General features: G+C 35.4%; 1 protein-coding gene across 1 annotated transcript in view; it reads right to left on the reverse strand.

Annotated features, from left to right (window-relative positions):
• The window catches only part of IGF1 (insulin like growth factor 1), a 50388-nt gene that overhangs the window by 31177 nt on the left and 4032 nt on the right, over positions 1 to 15179 (reverse strand). The window contains exon 2 of the mRNA XM_061444995.1: positions 14461 to 14617. Coding sequence (XP_061300979.1) covers positions 14461 to 14617 — 157 coding nt within the window. The remainder of the gene's footprint in view (positions 1 to 14460; positions 14618 to 15179) is intronic.

A 15179-nucleotide genomic window follows, 5' to 3' on the forward strand; every position in this document is an offset into this window, starting at 1 on the left:
AATATCTTGAGATCTTTTAATCTCGATTTATTTAACAGTTGAGATTTTAAGCTGCTGAATGCACATATTATGCACTTTTAAAAGTGACATTGCTATGGTTATGAGTTACACAACAACATGATGTCAGCCCTCTGATTGGTGCCATGGTATTTAGCAATGCCACTTGGACAGGAAAGTTCACACACAGAAGCATGGCCAGCAGTTCTAAGAATTTTATATCTTTTGAAGTATTCAATATATTTCTTTATGTGTGGAAGCACTGGACTTCCAAACTCTTGTTTTTATTTTCCAGCAATCTCAGTGAACTTAGGGTCATTGGATTGCTTGCTTTCTCACTAGCTGCACTGAAACCAAGCAGCCATCAGCTAAATTACTATAGTTCAAATGTGTCTAAAAAGAATTCAAAATAGTACTTTAAAAAAAACATTATGACTCTGCTTTCAACATGGCATAAGGATGTAATGGAAACTGAAGAGGTAGACGTGATTCAAAGAAAAAGTGGATTTTCTGTACTGACTCAAGAAACAATGGAACTTTCAGATTTCAACTGCCTACTTCAGCCACAAGCTTTCTGTGATTATAGTTGTTTCAATAAGAAAACAATCTGCTGATGATACAAACTAGGTAATGAGGTCTTAGTTTTCCAAGACATCTCTCTGTCTCCTGAGACTACAGGGAAACAGCAAAATGAAAAATTTACCAAAATATTATCAATCTATACTGGTAATATGGCAACAATGATAGTCTATCAATTTCTTTGTCTGAAAAGAGTCAAATGAAGGACAGTTAGGATGGACTCAATCAACAGAATCTTAATTTACCTGTTAAGGTCATTCAGAACAGTTTTCTAAGTAAGTGTTGGGTACAGTATGGTGATGCACAGTGGGGAAAGCAGGAATAAAAGCGAACTGAAATATGAAGTGTTTTTTTTTATTTTGTAGATTATTGTTCATTGCCAACAAAGCTTAGTATGTGAAAAAACATTATGTTTTTATAGTGACTGTTGAGAAATGCACTGGTCATCTCTGCTAACACTCACATCATAAATTACTTGAATGAATTCTTGTCTAGTTGGTAGTTTCAACTGACTACCCATGAATTGATAAGCCTAATTTATGTTGTCATTGCCAAAGATAGGAGTTTACTTTTTCCAGCTGCAGGTTTAGCATGGATCTCTGAGAAGTATCTACATAACCACAGTACTTCATGAGCTTGTGAACAGATACAGGTTTTTTCCGTACCACCTTTCATGAGCTCCTTCATTAGCTGAAAAGGAAAAGAAATGGTTTATGTTTTTCTTAATTGTTTTTAACTTTTTAATCTAAAATCAGGTCTCCTGATAAAGAGATTTCAATCACTCAAAATTCTAAATGATTAGGCACTGAATACTATTTATTACCAGCCGCTTGGCAACAAGACCAATTCCTGGTCAGTGCTTTGCTGCTGCCCTGCGCAGCACCTGCTCTAGAATTTCTGCAGCTCACAAGGATGAGGTAATTTCTGTCACTGCAATGAAAACAGAGGCTAATGATTTTTTGGAAAGGTGCTTAGATTTAAACAAAAAGAGGAAGATTGCATGGCTTTTGTTTCCAGCTCTCCTGGCAAAAGTGCTTTGTTAGCTCAGGTAGGATAGGGTTTATGCTGAAGCTGCTTTTGAGGAAGCAGCACACTTACAGCTCCTTGGTTTAAAATCTACTTATGCCTTTTTGCTTCAGTTTCCCCTGTGTAAAGAGAAGTTACTACTTCACTGTATTTCTAGGTTAAATTAACTGCCATTTGTATTCTGTGTTGAACATAGAAAGTACTAGCAGAAATGTTAAAATTTCTGTGCAAAAAAATCCTGGCCATCTCCAGTTGGACATGCAACTACTAAGGCAATAAAACCTTACAAACACTCAGGGAAACAGGTGAATTCTTGCAAAATTGTAGGGTATAATGTATTTGTTTTAGTGTTGGTATCAAATAGTTTTACGATGAACACTCTAGGAGAGTTTACAAATAAAATATTAATTCTTATTGTCTGCAATGTTTGAATCTTAGAAATCAATAGGGCATGAGACCATCCATTACATAGTGAAGACAAAATAAATATTAGAATGCTTTTTTCCTTCTCAGAAGGAGTATTCATCCTGCATAACCATGGATACAATTTTCGTGTTAAAGACTGTAGTCATTTAGTGATGGACAGTATCATGATGTGAAACTGATTAGCCTGTGACCAAAATTAAGGCTAATATTCCCTGATCCTTAAGATCACAGCTTCAGTCACTAGTTGTTTCATTAAGCTTTTCTGTTTGAGTTGCAGTACATGTTTTTAAAATGCCCGTAATTCATAGATCCCTACATTATTTTTTGTTACACAAACTAATACTTTTTAATAAAACCTGCAGACCTACATTTTATATTATAATGTATTTATTTGGAATTATTGCAGTAAATTCAAATGCTGGCAGATGGCCTCACTGAAGTGGAGAGTAGGTCTAAGTCACAAGTACATGAAACTCCAAAATAAGACACCCTAAAGAAGTTTGTGGAATTTTTAATTATATTTTTCTCGTTAGAAAACAAAAAACCCAATAAGATATTCATTGTCTCCAACTTCCTTCAATGGTTATAATTTTTCTCATGTTCAATTTTTATTTTGTATTCTTTGGGATCCACATTTAGACACTGGCATCTTGCAAATCAGGTTAGTAAAAGGGTAACACTCACAGTACTTACTAACCACTGTCTGTTTCAGGATGTCTCCTATAATTTTTTTTCAAATTCAGCCTTCATTATTTTTAGCTCACTTGGGAACTTATTAGCTTTCATCTGATGCCTCACATATTTATGCTAGAAATAAGAAGATTTCATACTAAGCGTATTAGTATGTTTAACGTCAGAGAGGAAGTCAAGTCATTATGCCAATTCTTATTTTAAAGAGCTTTTAATAGTTATAGCTTTTTCACAAGCAGTCAATAAGGTCCATAAGCAAAATTTAGACAAGTAGCTAAGGACCCTGACTCATATTTCCAAAGATACTGAAGCAACTAAAAACACGGACTTGGACAGGCCTCTGCCTAGGATTACCTTTCATTGATTTCAGTGGAAATTAGATACATGATAGTTTTTGAAAAATCTCTCGAGTGCCCATCTGCCTCTTCAGTGCCTAAAAATTGTTGAAAATCTGCCTCATATGCCTTTACAAGCCTCCAAGGTCTCACTGACTTCTCATACTTGTTCTACATTTTGATAATAGATTAACACTTCTAAACTTTCAGTGTTCAGTCTTTCAGATGTAGCCATCTACCTGCCACAAAATCAAGACCAATTTAGACGCTTCAGCAAACACTAAAATATGAAGAATTATTAATTTTTAATAGTTTGTACCATGAATGGTAGATAAACTTAAAAATTATATTACAAACCTTTCAGGCTGGTTTAAATGAATGTTAAAAATTAAGTTTTTTGGTGTGCATGTACTCTTTTCAAATCAGACGTAAGTAGTATCTATTGATTGCTCAAAAGAGCTTCTATTTGCTGTATTTATAATACAGAAGGAAAAATATCAGAAGTTCAGCTGGTAGTTCTTAGGAAAAACAGATGACTAGTTAGAAACCAGTGGGAATCCAGTCAAGGGAAAATATTTGTGGTGCAATGACACTTATGGCCAAAAGACCTAGGAAAATCAATGATCAATGTTTTCTTTAGTAAGCATAGAGAATTCCTCAAATTAACTCACACTATCCTCAGTGTACTGAGCCTAAGCCAATTGAAGTTAACAGATAACTGTGCGTGAGTAACCCTGGACTCTTGATTGTAGATTATGAAGTGAAGAAACTCCTGGATAGGGCTAGCCTGAATTATTAATGTCACTAATGACCCCTTCTTTGCTATCATCTTTTCCCCTTTTTTTTATACTACATATCAGTTTTTCCTAGACAATGTCTCTTTTCTCTGCCATATGCAAATGTAGATACACACTTTTTTATTGTATGACATCCTAAAAATAAAAAAAAAAAAAAGAAGCCAGCAAAAGCACTCCCTCCTATTTCATTATTCGAAGATAATTGTTTTGCATTCAAAATCTGTTGCAGGTTATTTGATTCTTGATGGGGGGGTTCAAGCCTGATTTATAAAAAAAAAAATTGCTCTTTTTCGCAGATCTGATCTTCACCTGTTTCATATCAGGGTATAAATTTCTATTTAAAAAGAGCAGTGGACAATAAAAATATCACCACTTATGAATTCTGCTCATTTTGTTAGTCTTCATCTTAGTGATAACAGGAAATAATTGTCTTTTATTGCACCAAATCCTACTGCTTTCAAAAACTAATGTAAGATGACTATGTAGCAAAAATTATGGTAGTTGGTTTAACACTATTAGAGATACAGTCGCAGAATTTCATTCCACTGTTTGCAGAAAGAAAGCTGAGTGTTAAATTCTACAAACTATATCTTCCTATTTTTTTTCAATGGCCATATTATCTTGACTGTTCCACTTCTTTAAATTATTGTATCTTGGGATAGTTATATTTTATCTACTGTATCTAATTCTTGAAATAGAGGTGGAACTCTGCAAGTGCATGAAAATCAAGCATGTATCTCATACAGGATCACCCTTCCTGACTTTTAAATGCAGAAGTCAATAAATAACTGTGAATTGAGAGAATGTTGTGGCAATATTACCTTCATTTCTACCCTATTACCCTCAAGCCAGAGCAACTGGGAATGGTACAATGCGCAATATTAAGGGTAGCCTGAAATAAACTAAATTGAATATATGTTTTTTTTCATAGAGAATAAAAATAATCCTTTCTGGTTTTTTTGTGCTGTACTCTGCTTCAAAGCAATACTTACTGAAAAAGGTTTATCAAGATCTGAACAACCAAAAGTACAGTTCCTACCCTCCATAGCTGGTTTGGAAATTTTAACTACTGCACTGCTGTTCCCTGCAAAGGGGTCACTTTAGAGAAGATTGTGGAGTGTGGTTATCTTTGAAATGGCTCTGTACTGTTTCTATATTGCCTTGGATGAAGGGTCGACTTTGCTCTCCTGATTCTACTTGTTGAATGGATAACAGTTCAAGCAGGTTTTGTCTTAGTTCTGTTGTATTACTGCTTTTATAGATGAGCTTGTTAGATCATCAGCTATTTTCTAAATCTTCAAATTACCTGAGTATCTCAAAACTGTATGTCATTTATATCAATGAGTCTTTAACTGTACTTGAGCATCATTCTGTGTTCTTTCTCCATGATGGTGCTTCATGCACAGTACTCTAACAGAGAAAATGCTTCTTTAATGACTTATGATATTTAGAGGTCACTCTAGGTTTTAAATATTATTGTTGTCTCAATTTCTTAAAAAGACCCCTGCTGGACCACATATATCCATAGGAATAGAAATGAGTCCATGTGAACAGCAGTGTGAAAAAATGTTTCGTTATTTGCTCATGGATAAGGTTACCTTGTCTAATTAGACAGTAATAAAACATGAAGGAGTGTTACTTATTGTGGCATGTAAGAGTATATTCTACCTATCTATTGTATCAAAAAAAAAAAAGAAAAGATAGATAAATGTTTCCTCCTACTTTTACTAAGTGCTTTCTCCAACAGGATTCACACTTGATCAGACTAAGGCCTGGGAGTTTGTAAAGGCCAAAGGAGCAGCTCTAACTGGTTTTACGACATAAGGCATGCTCTGTGTCTTTGCTTAACTGTATCATACCGTGGGAGCTAAAAGAAGCTTGGATTTGCTTTGATCTGAAATGTACTCTGCATGAGCGCATGCTTATCTCCACCCTGAAGTTCACTGTATGGTTTTAAATAGATTCATCCCATCAAAATTTAGGCTCTTAATGAAGTGTCCTTTACTCAATTGACTTAACTAACTTACGAGTACAATTACTGTAGCTTCCTTTCTTAGTTTAGTGGAGGAGAATATCCTACTAGATATTTAGTACTTAATGAGAGCTGTGAAAGTTTCTTGCTCCTCTCACTCACCGTAATAAGCTTGAGTAGGCTCTTAATTCAGATACCTCATTTAAATGCACCAAAGTAAAAGGAATTACTCTGAACCAGGATCTCCTTGTGTATATTAGATCATATGTGGGTAACTGAAAATGACGTTTGTCGCAGACTGTTTAGAAAAAAATGAATTTAAAAGACTTCTGTCTGAAAAGAGGTGAAAAGAACCTTACAGTTAACAATATAAAACATAAATTAGAGCTTTTTAATGCATCTATCCTTCTCTATATGACTTGTGAAGGGATAACAACATCACCTATTCTTTTCACACCTCTATTCCTCTATCCTCCCTTGAAAAAAAAACCAAAAACATCAGTAAGAAATACTTTGATATTACTGAATTCCAAAATATAAGTAGGGTCATAATGCAAATTATTACAGTCGTACCTCTGTTTTTATTCAACGCCTACTGTTTTAGAGTAAAATACCTGAAACAATTAGAAAAACAGAAGTGTCCTAAGGCAAATATGTATGGTTTTGCATTTAATCTTAGCTATATATTTCAGGAATAAACATGGCTTTTATTCAGGACATGTATTTGCCAATAATACATCTGATTAAACTAGAAAAATTAGACATACTATCAGCAGCTTGCTCCCAAATTACACAAGAAGAAATTAGATACATTTTCAGTAGCTTGCTCTCAAATCTCTTCAGTCTATGAGTCACCAGATTCTTCCTGCCAAACTAAATATGTCTGTGAAAGGCTGGAAACTTTAATGGAAAGAAACATAAAACTTGAAATACGTAGGAAAAACTAAGTTTTTTCATGGAAGACCTGTTGACTAGTAATTCAGGAATTCAGGGGATGTAGAAACAAATTATTACATCTTATTTGTCTATGGAAGCTTCAAGGTACGAAACGTATTCAGTTTAAACCTGCTGTGTTAACCTAAAATAGATGTCCTTACTAGCTTCCATGTAACCTAAAGTAACCAATTAAGACTTACAAATAGAAGTTGTAAAAATTTCAGTATAACAGTAAAAGCTCTATCCAGTCATTTTGATGGGGCTCAACTAAAAGAAACATTCAGTACTGTTAATGTAAGTCTGAAGAAAAAAAAATAATATTACAGAATCCCTGAATCAACTAGGTTGGAAAAGACCTTTAAGATCATCAAGCTCAACCATTCCCCCAGCACTGCCAAGCCCACCACTAAACCATGTCATTAAGGGCCTTGTCTACATGGTTTTTGAGTACTTCCAGGAACGGTGATTCCACCACTGCCCTCAGCAGCCTGTTCCAATGCCTGAACACCCTCTCGGTGAAGAAATTTTTCCTAATATCCAGTCTAAACCTTCCCTGACGCAGCTTGACGCTGTTACCTCTTGTCCTATCACTTGTTGCTTGGGAGAATAGATTAGCCACCTTCTTGCACTATAAATTCAATAAATCCCTCTATTGTAAATTGAATTTGTTATACATACTTTTGATGGCTGTGTTGTACTAATTAGGAATGTACTGATCTTTTCAAATCCTCAATCATAACATGTTCTCTACCATTTTCTCCACAACACTTACACTTTCTCTAGCTTTGCATAAGCAATACATTTGCAAATATTCTTTAGAACTTGTGAAATGCAGAGTGTGTGTGCATAATTTAAGCTTTTATCCGTTGCCTTAGTAAGATATGGCTGTTAATTAATATTCCTTTGAAGTCAGAACAATTTTCAGTAGTGTTTACTTTCCTTAGAAGTTGCTGTTTATAGGAGCTGGGGGAGTTACCTCAGTGTTTTCTTGTTTGGAGATAGAAATACTTAATAAGTATTGCTAGAATATTTATTTTCAGAAAGAAAACAGCTTGTTCACTGAGGTGGTCTGAGAAAACCCCTTCCTATTTCTGCGTACTCAGCCTTGTGGAAATTTCTGCCCAGCACACAAAAACACTATAAACAAATAGTTCTGTATCAAAAATAATCATACAATTTCAGGTTTGAGTGTAAGCCATAATTTCCTAATGGAAGTGTTTCAACAAGACACTCTATTCCTTCTTACACTCTGTTATGAACACATAGGGAACCAGAAGGGTTTGATCTCTGAAGACATTCTCTTACTCTAGAACAGTCATATTACATAGATGGGAAAACTGCGATCACAGTTGAATTTCTAAAGTGAGATAAATATATGAATATACTGTAGACTTAGCAAAAAAAAAACAAAAAACCCAAACAAACCGTGAGCCCTAAATTGTTTCTTTGATAAAAGGAAGCTACTCCAGTTTTCACTAGCAAACAGTTTAACATTAGGTAAACAACTTCCACTCTTTCTTGTAAGATTAAGAACACTGAAAACATTAAACTTGACTGCACATGGGATTCAAACTGAAAATACAGCAAGTATTTCAGACTTGCTTTCCAAACCAATGTACGAGGAATTGACATTGGAAAGGCAATCAGGAATTTAACCTAAAAGTTTCCTAGATAAAACTGACAAGAGAAGCACACCTCTGTAATTTGTCTAATACTTAAAGAAGTCTGAAAAGAACTTTGACTTTACTTGCTTTAATAAAGTAAGAAAAGCAATTTATCCCATTATTCTGAAAGTTATGTGTTAAACAGTGCCTAAGGTACAGCCTCTTGGTTGAAATTGGCATTTAGTATTTAACACGATTCAATTTTAAAACTTTTATTTACAGTGACAATAAAAAATTTTCTAGAATTTGGAGTGACTATCTGGTCAGTATACAGTATGCCTCTCCAAAGGCTATGGGTTTGTTAAAATTCTTGTTCTCACAACCTCATTCACTGATGCAAACATGAAATATGCCTGTCATTACTGAACTATTAGACACAGTACTTGGGTATGTCTTGCATAGTGATTTTGCATTAAATGCATCACAAAGAAAGTATGAAGAAATGGCTTTTTCTTTGTTCTGACATGGAAGTTCCTGTGGTTATTACCAGAGATAAATTTAGCATAAATTCTTCAATAAGTATACATTTGTGGTATTACTTTTGTCTTGATTTCTAGACTGAGAAATTACTTAACTGTTGGTTACCCCTTTCATTCATTGTCATATATTTTAACAAGTAAGCTTGTATCAGAGGGAAATATTGACATTTGAGTATGGTTTAATAAACAAGTTCAGATCTATCCTTTTTTTTTTTTTTAGCAGAGTTCTGAAATGGAAATGGCTTCAAGTTTCTGATTTTCAGTGATGTGAGAGGGTTTGAAACATGCATAAGAGCTAAAGTGCTGAATAATCTCTAGAGAAATGGCTGTATGAACTTCCTTCTTTGAATGAGCACTTTGTATAGATTGCCCTAGATGCTCAAGTAGTTAAGGCAAAAGTTTTTAATTAAGAGACTGTGGATTCTGCTAAACTGAGTAATTTGCTTTACAACTCTTGCAGCTGTTGATCAAATGCATTATTAATACCAGAAGAAATGAAGAGGTCCATATGCAAAGGTTTTGGCCAGTTGCATAAAGTCTATGCCAGAATTGAAGTCAGGGTTTTTCTTGGTATTTAAGATTCAGTGGAAAAGTAAGAGGGGCAGCTATGCCAAGAATTAATGCTGATCTTGCCAAGTGCTTCTCTGAGTGACTTTATCCAATATGAGACTAAACAATGTATTAAATACACATATAGCAGTTAAGAAATCAAATGTCAAATAACAGCTTTCTGCTATTTGAGACCAAATTTGAAATTTGGTCTAGTGCATAAATAAAGGCAAACACCATTACAGAGCATTTTCATCTCTAACATCTAACAGCTAATAGGGACACATTTAAATTAAACTTATGCAGAAACTGTACTTATTTGGTTTTGGTAGTAGCCACTTTTTGCAGAGATGTTTCTTGCTGAAATTCTGATCAATGGTTTACTTCCAATCACCTCATTAAAATTACCATTACTACTACAGTCGCTTTTAATGAACAGGTTGAAAAATTATTAAATCCTTGGTGACCTGAGAACTAGCTGTAGAGGAGTCCTGTTTGCAGTCTAAATTTAGTGTGTTTTAGAGGCTAAATCCTCCCAGACCCAGTGTGACCCATACAGAAAGAAGGCAGAATATCTCCCTCTGTTATTACAGAGCTAACTTAAGAAGATTAAACTCACTAAACTAAGGTTAGTCTTTATGAAAATTCCCTAGCCTTACTTAATGAGGTAAAAAAGGACAAAATTCTTTGAAAGACTGGCTTATTTTAAGAACTTCCTCAATGATTACCACCAGTGGCAAAAAAGCACACACCAAACTTAGGTATCATTTATTTAACTATACGGTGATACCATTCCAGAAGGCAGCGCTGTTCTTTTTCTTACAGAGGTATATCAATAATTGTGCCTATAGTTCTGGTTCCCTGAGCACTGACCCTGCAGACTTGGCTAAAGCACATTTTAGCTCATTTCTAGGTTAGCTTTCTTGTAAGAAGAATCTGGGGGTAAAGGAATACACTCAAATCTTCAGTGGATACAGGATTTGGACATGAATGGGGCATGTAGCCAGACCAAGGAACTTAAAAACACTGTCAGATCTTGCTATGTGAACATAGCCAAGATGACCAGCATTTGTTTGCAGAGATTTGTAAGACTGTCACTGACACCACAGGCTGTGTGTGTCCATGGCAGTTTTTCAGCTTGCCTCTCCTGGGCTTGTAATGTTAACAATCCTTTGAATCAGGGACCCAGAGAGCTAATGACTCATAGCTCCTACAGGTATGGAGTAGTTAAAGAACCGAGTGCCATGCCATCTCTTGCAATTAGTTGATAGGTTTGACAGGCCTAGAAACTTTAATAGCATCTTAAAAGCAGACTTCCTGAAGTAAACAAGAAGCTATTAAAGGGAAATGGAAGAAACAAGCAGTAATTTCCTAGCACTATGCCGTTTATTTCCTGCTTTGAAAGGCATGAAATCCTCCATATATACCTTAGCTCTATAAAACAATGAGATTCGATGACAGTTCTAATACCAAAAAATGTGTTCACTGTCTGATCCTAATTTTTTATATTTTCTGATGATATGTGTATTTGGCTTTTTTTGGGGGGTTGTTTGGTTGGTTGGTTGGTTTGGTTTGTTATTTTTGTTGTTTTTTTTGAGTAATCTACAAACTAAAATTCCTGTAATAAGACAGGACTATTTCAAAGAAAACTTCCTCCCTCCTGGGCTATTGCTTTTGTAAGTTTCCTGTAACTTGCACTTTCAGTTTTTCTAACATTCTCTGCCCTCAGCATTGTTTTGTAATAGCAGTGGCATGGTAGAGCTTTCTAGGCATTCAAATTCAAATGAACAGAGCAGACATCTCACTATGCCCCATGACTGTTGAATCCAGAGTTTTTGAGACCAGAGAAGCATTACTGGGAAGAGTTGTGGAGCCACTTGTGTAACTCTGGCCAGACTCTCTGTTGGCTTCTCCTAAGAGGAGCTAACACACAGGAACTTGAGTGGCACAAATTTTGCTAGAGAGATGTTACTGGATAAAAGATGCCAACACCCTGTTCTTCAATGGTGAATCATGTGGGAGAAAAAGCTGTCCAACAAATAGCCAGTGTTGGCTTTGGTTACATGTGACTAAAGGAAAAAGCAGATGCTCCATTTTGGGATTTCTACGATGTTCTCCACTAAAAAACTTGGAGAAATGCTCCTTGCCAGTCTACCTCATGAAGAAAGCAAGCAGTAGAAACCACATTTGACTTCCTCTTGAAGTCAATACTTTTATTTCTGTGTGGTAAGCAGCTGGGACATCTCTTCAGAAGCCGTAAAGAATATCCTTTTATACCTAGGAACTTGGGCAGAGTAGACTATAGAAAGGAAATTTTTTTCTTTCAGTCCTAGCCATATATATATAGCCTTGTGGTTGTGGAGTACAGAGTTTCAACAGAAAGTAACTCAATTATTTCTATATTCATTTCCACCCACAACTCCCAAGGAATAGTCAGAAGCTTTGACCTTGAATCTGAACCAGGATTTCCACCTCAGCCGAAAGGTATTCTTTATATTTGTAGTCTCTAGTGAAATACAGACTGATGGAAGAAAAACCTTCCCTCAAAGCTATTTCCTGTGCAAGTTAAAGGCAAGCGTTACTATTCATTAAATTTTGTATAAAGGAAACAGACTATGAGAATACAAAGCTTAAGATACAATTTAAACTGACATCCTCTTCACAATGAAAGAAAAAATTTCAGTGGTTTTTTACTTCTGCAAATTATGTGGGATTCTTAAAGTCCCAAGAAAGGAGCAACATTTTTAACTTCCAACAATATGCTACATTCTGTAATGCATTTAATATGAGGATCTCAATTTGTTTTACCAGTGTTACTGGACTTACTTTTCTACAGTTCTGTATTTTAAATTAACACTGTCAAATAAGAGGGAGAAGGCTAAGAAGATTAAATTGCTGCCTCATGAATCAGAAATAGTCATGTAGAGGACACACATTTCTTAACATCCAAGGGCCACATATCAACTTCGTAAAATTGCTGTTGAATATTTCAGTTGTAATCTGTTGATTACAGTAAAGTAATCAACAGTGACAGACTTTCCCAACACAGGGTGGTCATTCATTAGTAAAACTTTCCACAGTCTTCTATACAAAACAAGGTAGACCTTTATGGTGTCAACAGTTACATTATTTCATGTGAAAACTCTGAATGTAAGAAAACAATAAAGTAAACTAGAGAGAAATTCTTTGCTCACAGCAGATAAAACTCAAGATTTCAAGGGTAAAGATCTTCAAAACTTCAGAAACCTCTCCTGGTATTTTAAAGTAAGGGTGATTTGGCTTAGGGAATATAGAAATTTGAAACAGATCATGCAAACCTAGAATAACTGAGATAGATTGAAAAAGGGAGTTATTGCTGATTACGAGCATTTCACATGTCCTCTTACCTTGAGGAACACAAAGAGTACACGTAACAATAAGTCTGATTGCTTGGCAGTAAAAACCACTCTTGTAAGCAAGCGTGATAGTTTTCTGAACAAGCAGCAAACATTTTGCCAGGAGAGGCATGACTGGGAAAATGCCTTTGGTTACATGCACAGTAAAAACCAATTGTTGTAGTGTTCTAAGGATGAAGTGTATTGTCTCATTGTTTTCTGGTGCAGAAAAAGGAGGGGGAGATGAAAGTCTTCCTTTACATTTCTTCCAGCCACACAGAGAAAGTGTTTGTATGACTCAAATAGCCCTTAAGTGTAACTCAGCTACTGATATATGTAAGGGATTTGGGTGTTTAAGTGAACACATAAAGAGTTGATAGGAAATAAAAAATTTCTTTATGAGGGATTTCACTAATTTTAATGTTATGTTTAACACCAGAATGCTAAGTTAAACACAGCCTAAACTAGATGCTCATGAATGATAGCTAAATTCTTAAATACAGAAGAGTTCTTCAGTGAATCACTTTGCATATATAAAAAGTAGGCTGCCAGTTTCAAAGGTAAACCTTAATAAAAAGTGCCAAAAAGACAGTGGAAATGTCTGTAGCTTGTATGTTGAGAAAATCAGTATTTTCTGTAAATTAAAGGTGTGAGAATCTGGATTTATATTTTTATCTCAAGCAAGGAGAAAAATATCAAAAGCAAATATCCTATTAATAGAAATTTATAAGAATGGGGTGGGTAAGATCAGAAAAACAAACATAATACTTTAGAAGGCAGGAAGAATTAGGATAAAATGAGGATTACATTAAAAATAAAGGAAAATTAAATAGCTAGACCTTAGAAAGAATATAGAAATAAACAAACAACCCCTCCCCCTCAAAAAAAGACCAAACAAAAAACCTTCAGTCAATTTCTTGTCTTTATAGCCTACCCCCCCCCCCCCCCCCCATATTTCCTTTTTTTAGTTATATTCTTGTTTAGATCAGTAACTGAGGCCCAGAAGGAGAAGTAACTTCAGACAAGAACTTCACACAAGCACATAATATAATTAGGAGTAAACACTATCTACAGAGGCTCTAAAAGCACAAATTTTTGCATGTTTTGAATAAACATATTAAGGAATGAATACAGAATTAATACATTCCTAGCTAAAAGTTTCATTAATTTTATGTTATTTGAGTGGCAAATAGCTGAAAATTAGAAATAGATTTCTGTTATGTAAAAGGTGTGCAGTTCTCAATCTTGACAGCACTTGCAAGATGCTAAGATAAAAGAGTTACTTTTCTAAATACTCCAGTTTGTACAACCTAAAACACAGCAAAGGAAAATTATCATGCTGTTCAAAGTGTAGGTCTTCCTCCACAAAGTAATTTGAGTACTAATATATCCACACTGTTGTAGACTTAATTTTATCTATTGACTGTGCTGGTGTTAGTTTTTATTGTCTCGCCATGCGTGAGTTTCCCTTCACCTGGATTTAACCGGTCACTGAAGATTTTGGCATCTCCAAGACAGAGGATACTAGTCAAACTTGGAGCTTGGTCTGATCATTTCTAAGCTTGTAGAGCAGCTGCAAACTCCAATGTATTACATGGCAAAGTTAGCTGTTGAATGAAAGAAAGGGTTGACTTACTGAAGTAAAACCCTCTGTCTCCACACACAAACTGAAGAGCATCAACTAGCTCAGCACCACAGAGTGTTTCTGGGCCAGCAGCAGCAGAACTGGTTAAGGTAAGCAAACACAGGCCAAGGTAGAAGAAATGGATGTAGGACACAGTGTGCATCTTCACCTGCCAAGGAAGCAAAAGCAGTGTCAGAATTTCCCAACAGAGCCTTAAAGAGAATGCTTGCTGCAGCCTTGTGAGTTCAGAATGCATATGTACTGTAATTTGTTAGACAATAAACATAGTATCAGGAAATGCTTCACCATAATTTTGCAACTGTCCACATATTCTAGTCTGTGTAGTTTGTAAGCAGACTTTTTCCTCTGGTGAATATTCTTGGTTCACATTCACACACAGTTAGAGAACCTTGTAATAACTATGATTTATGGTTGCTCCTGCAAAAGGAGGGGATGGAAGAGTGCAACAGACAGGCAGAGGGAAGCCCAGAATTATGAGTAAGGAAGACTAAGCAACATTGAATTATTTTGTCTCAGACCAGATAGGCTAAGAGAGAATATGATGGCTGCTTGCCAATGTACTTTGGAAGATGGAGGTGGCATATGACAGAGAAAAGCTACTTAAACTAAAGAGAGACCACTGGTGCAAGAATAAATGTTTATAAACAGGGTGGAAGGAAATTTGGCCCAGTATGAAAAGGGTTCATAATCAGTTCTCCATGGTTCTCCAG

Source organism: Pezoporus flaviventris, unplaced genomic scaffold, assembly GCF_033815535.1.
Source record: "Pezoporus flaviventris isolate CSIRO_AGI_PZ_B2104156 unplaced genomic scaffold, CSIRO_AGI_Pfla_v1 ptg000002l, whole genome shotgun sequence".
Lineage (NCBI taxonomy): Eukaryota > Metazoa > Chordata > Aves > Psittaciformes > Psittacidae > Pezoporus > Pezoporus flaviventris.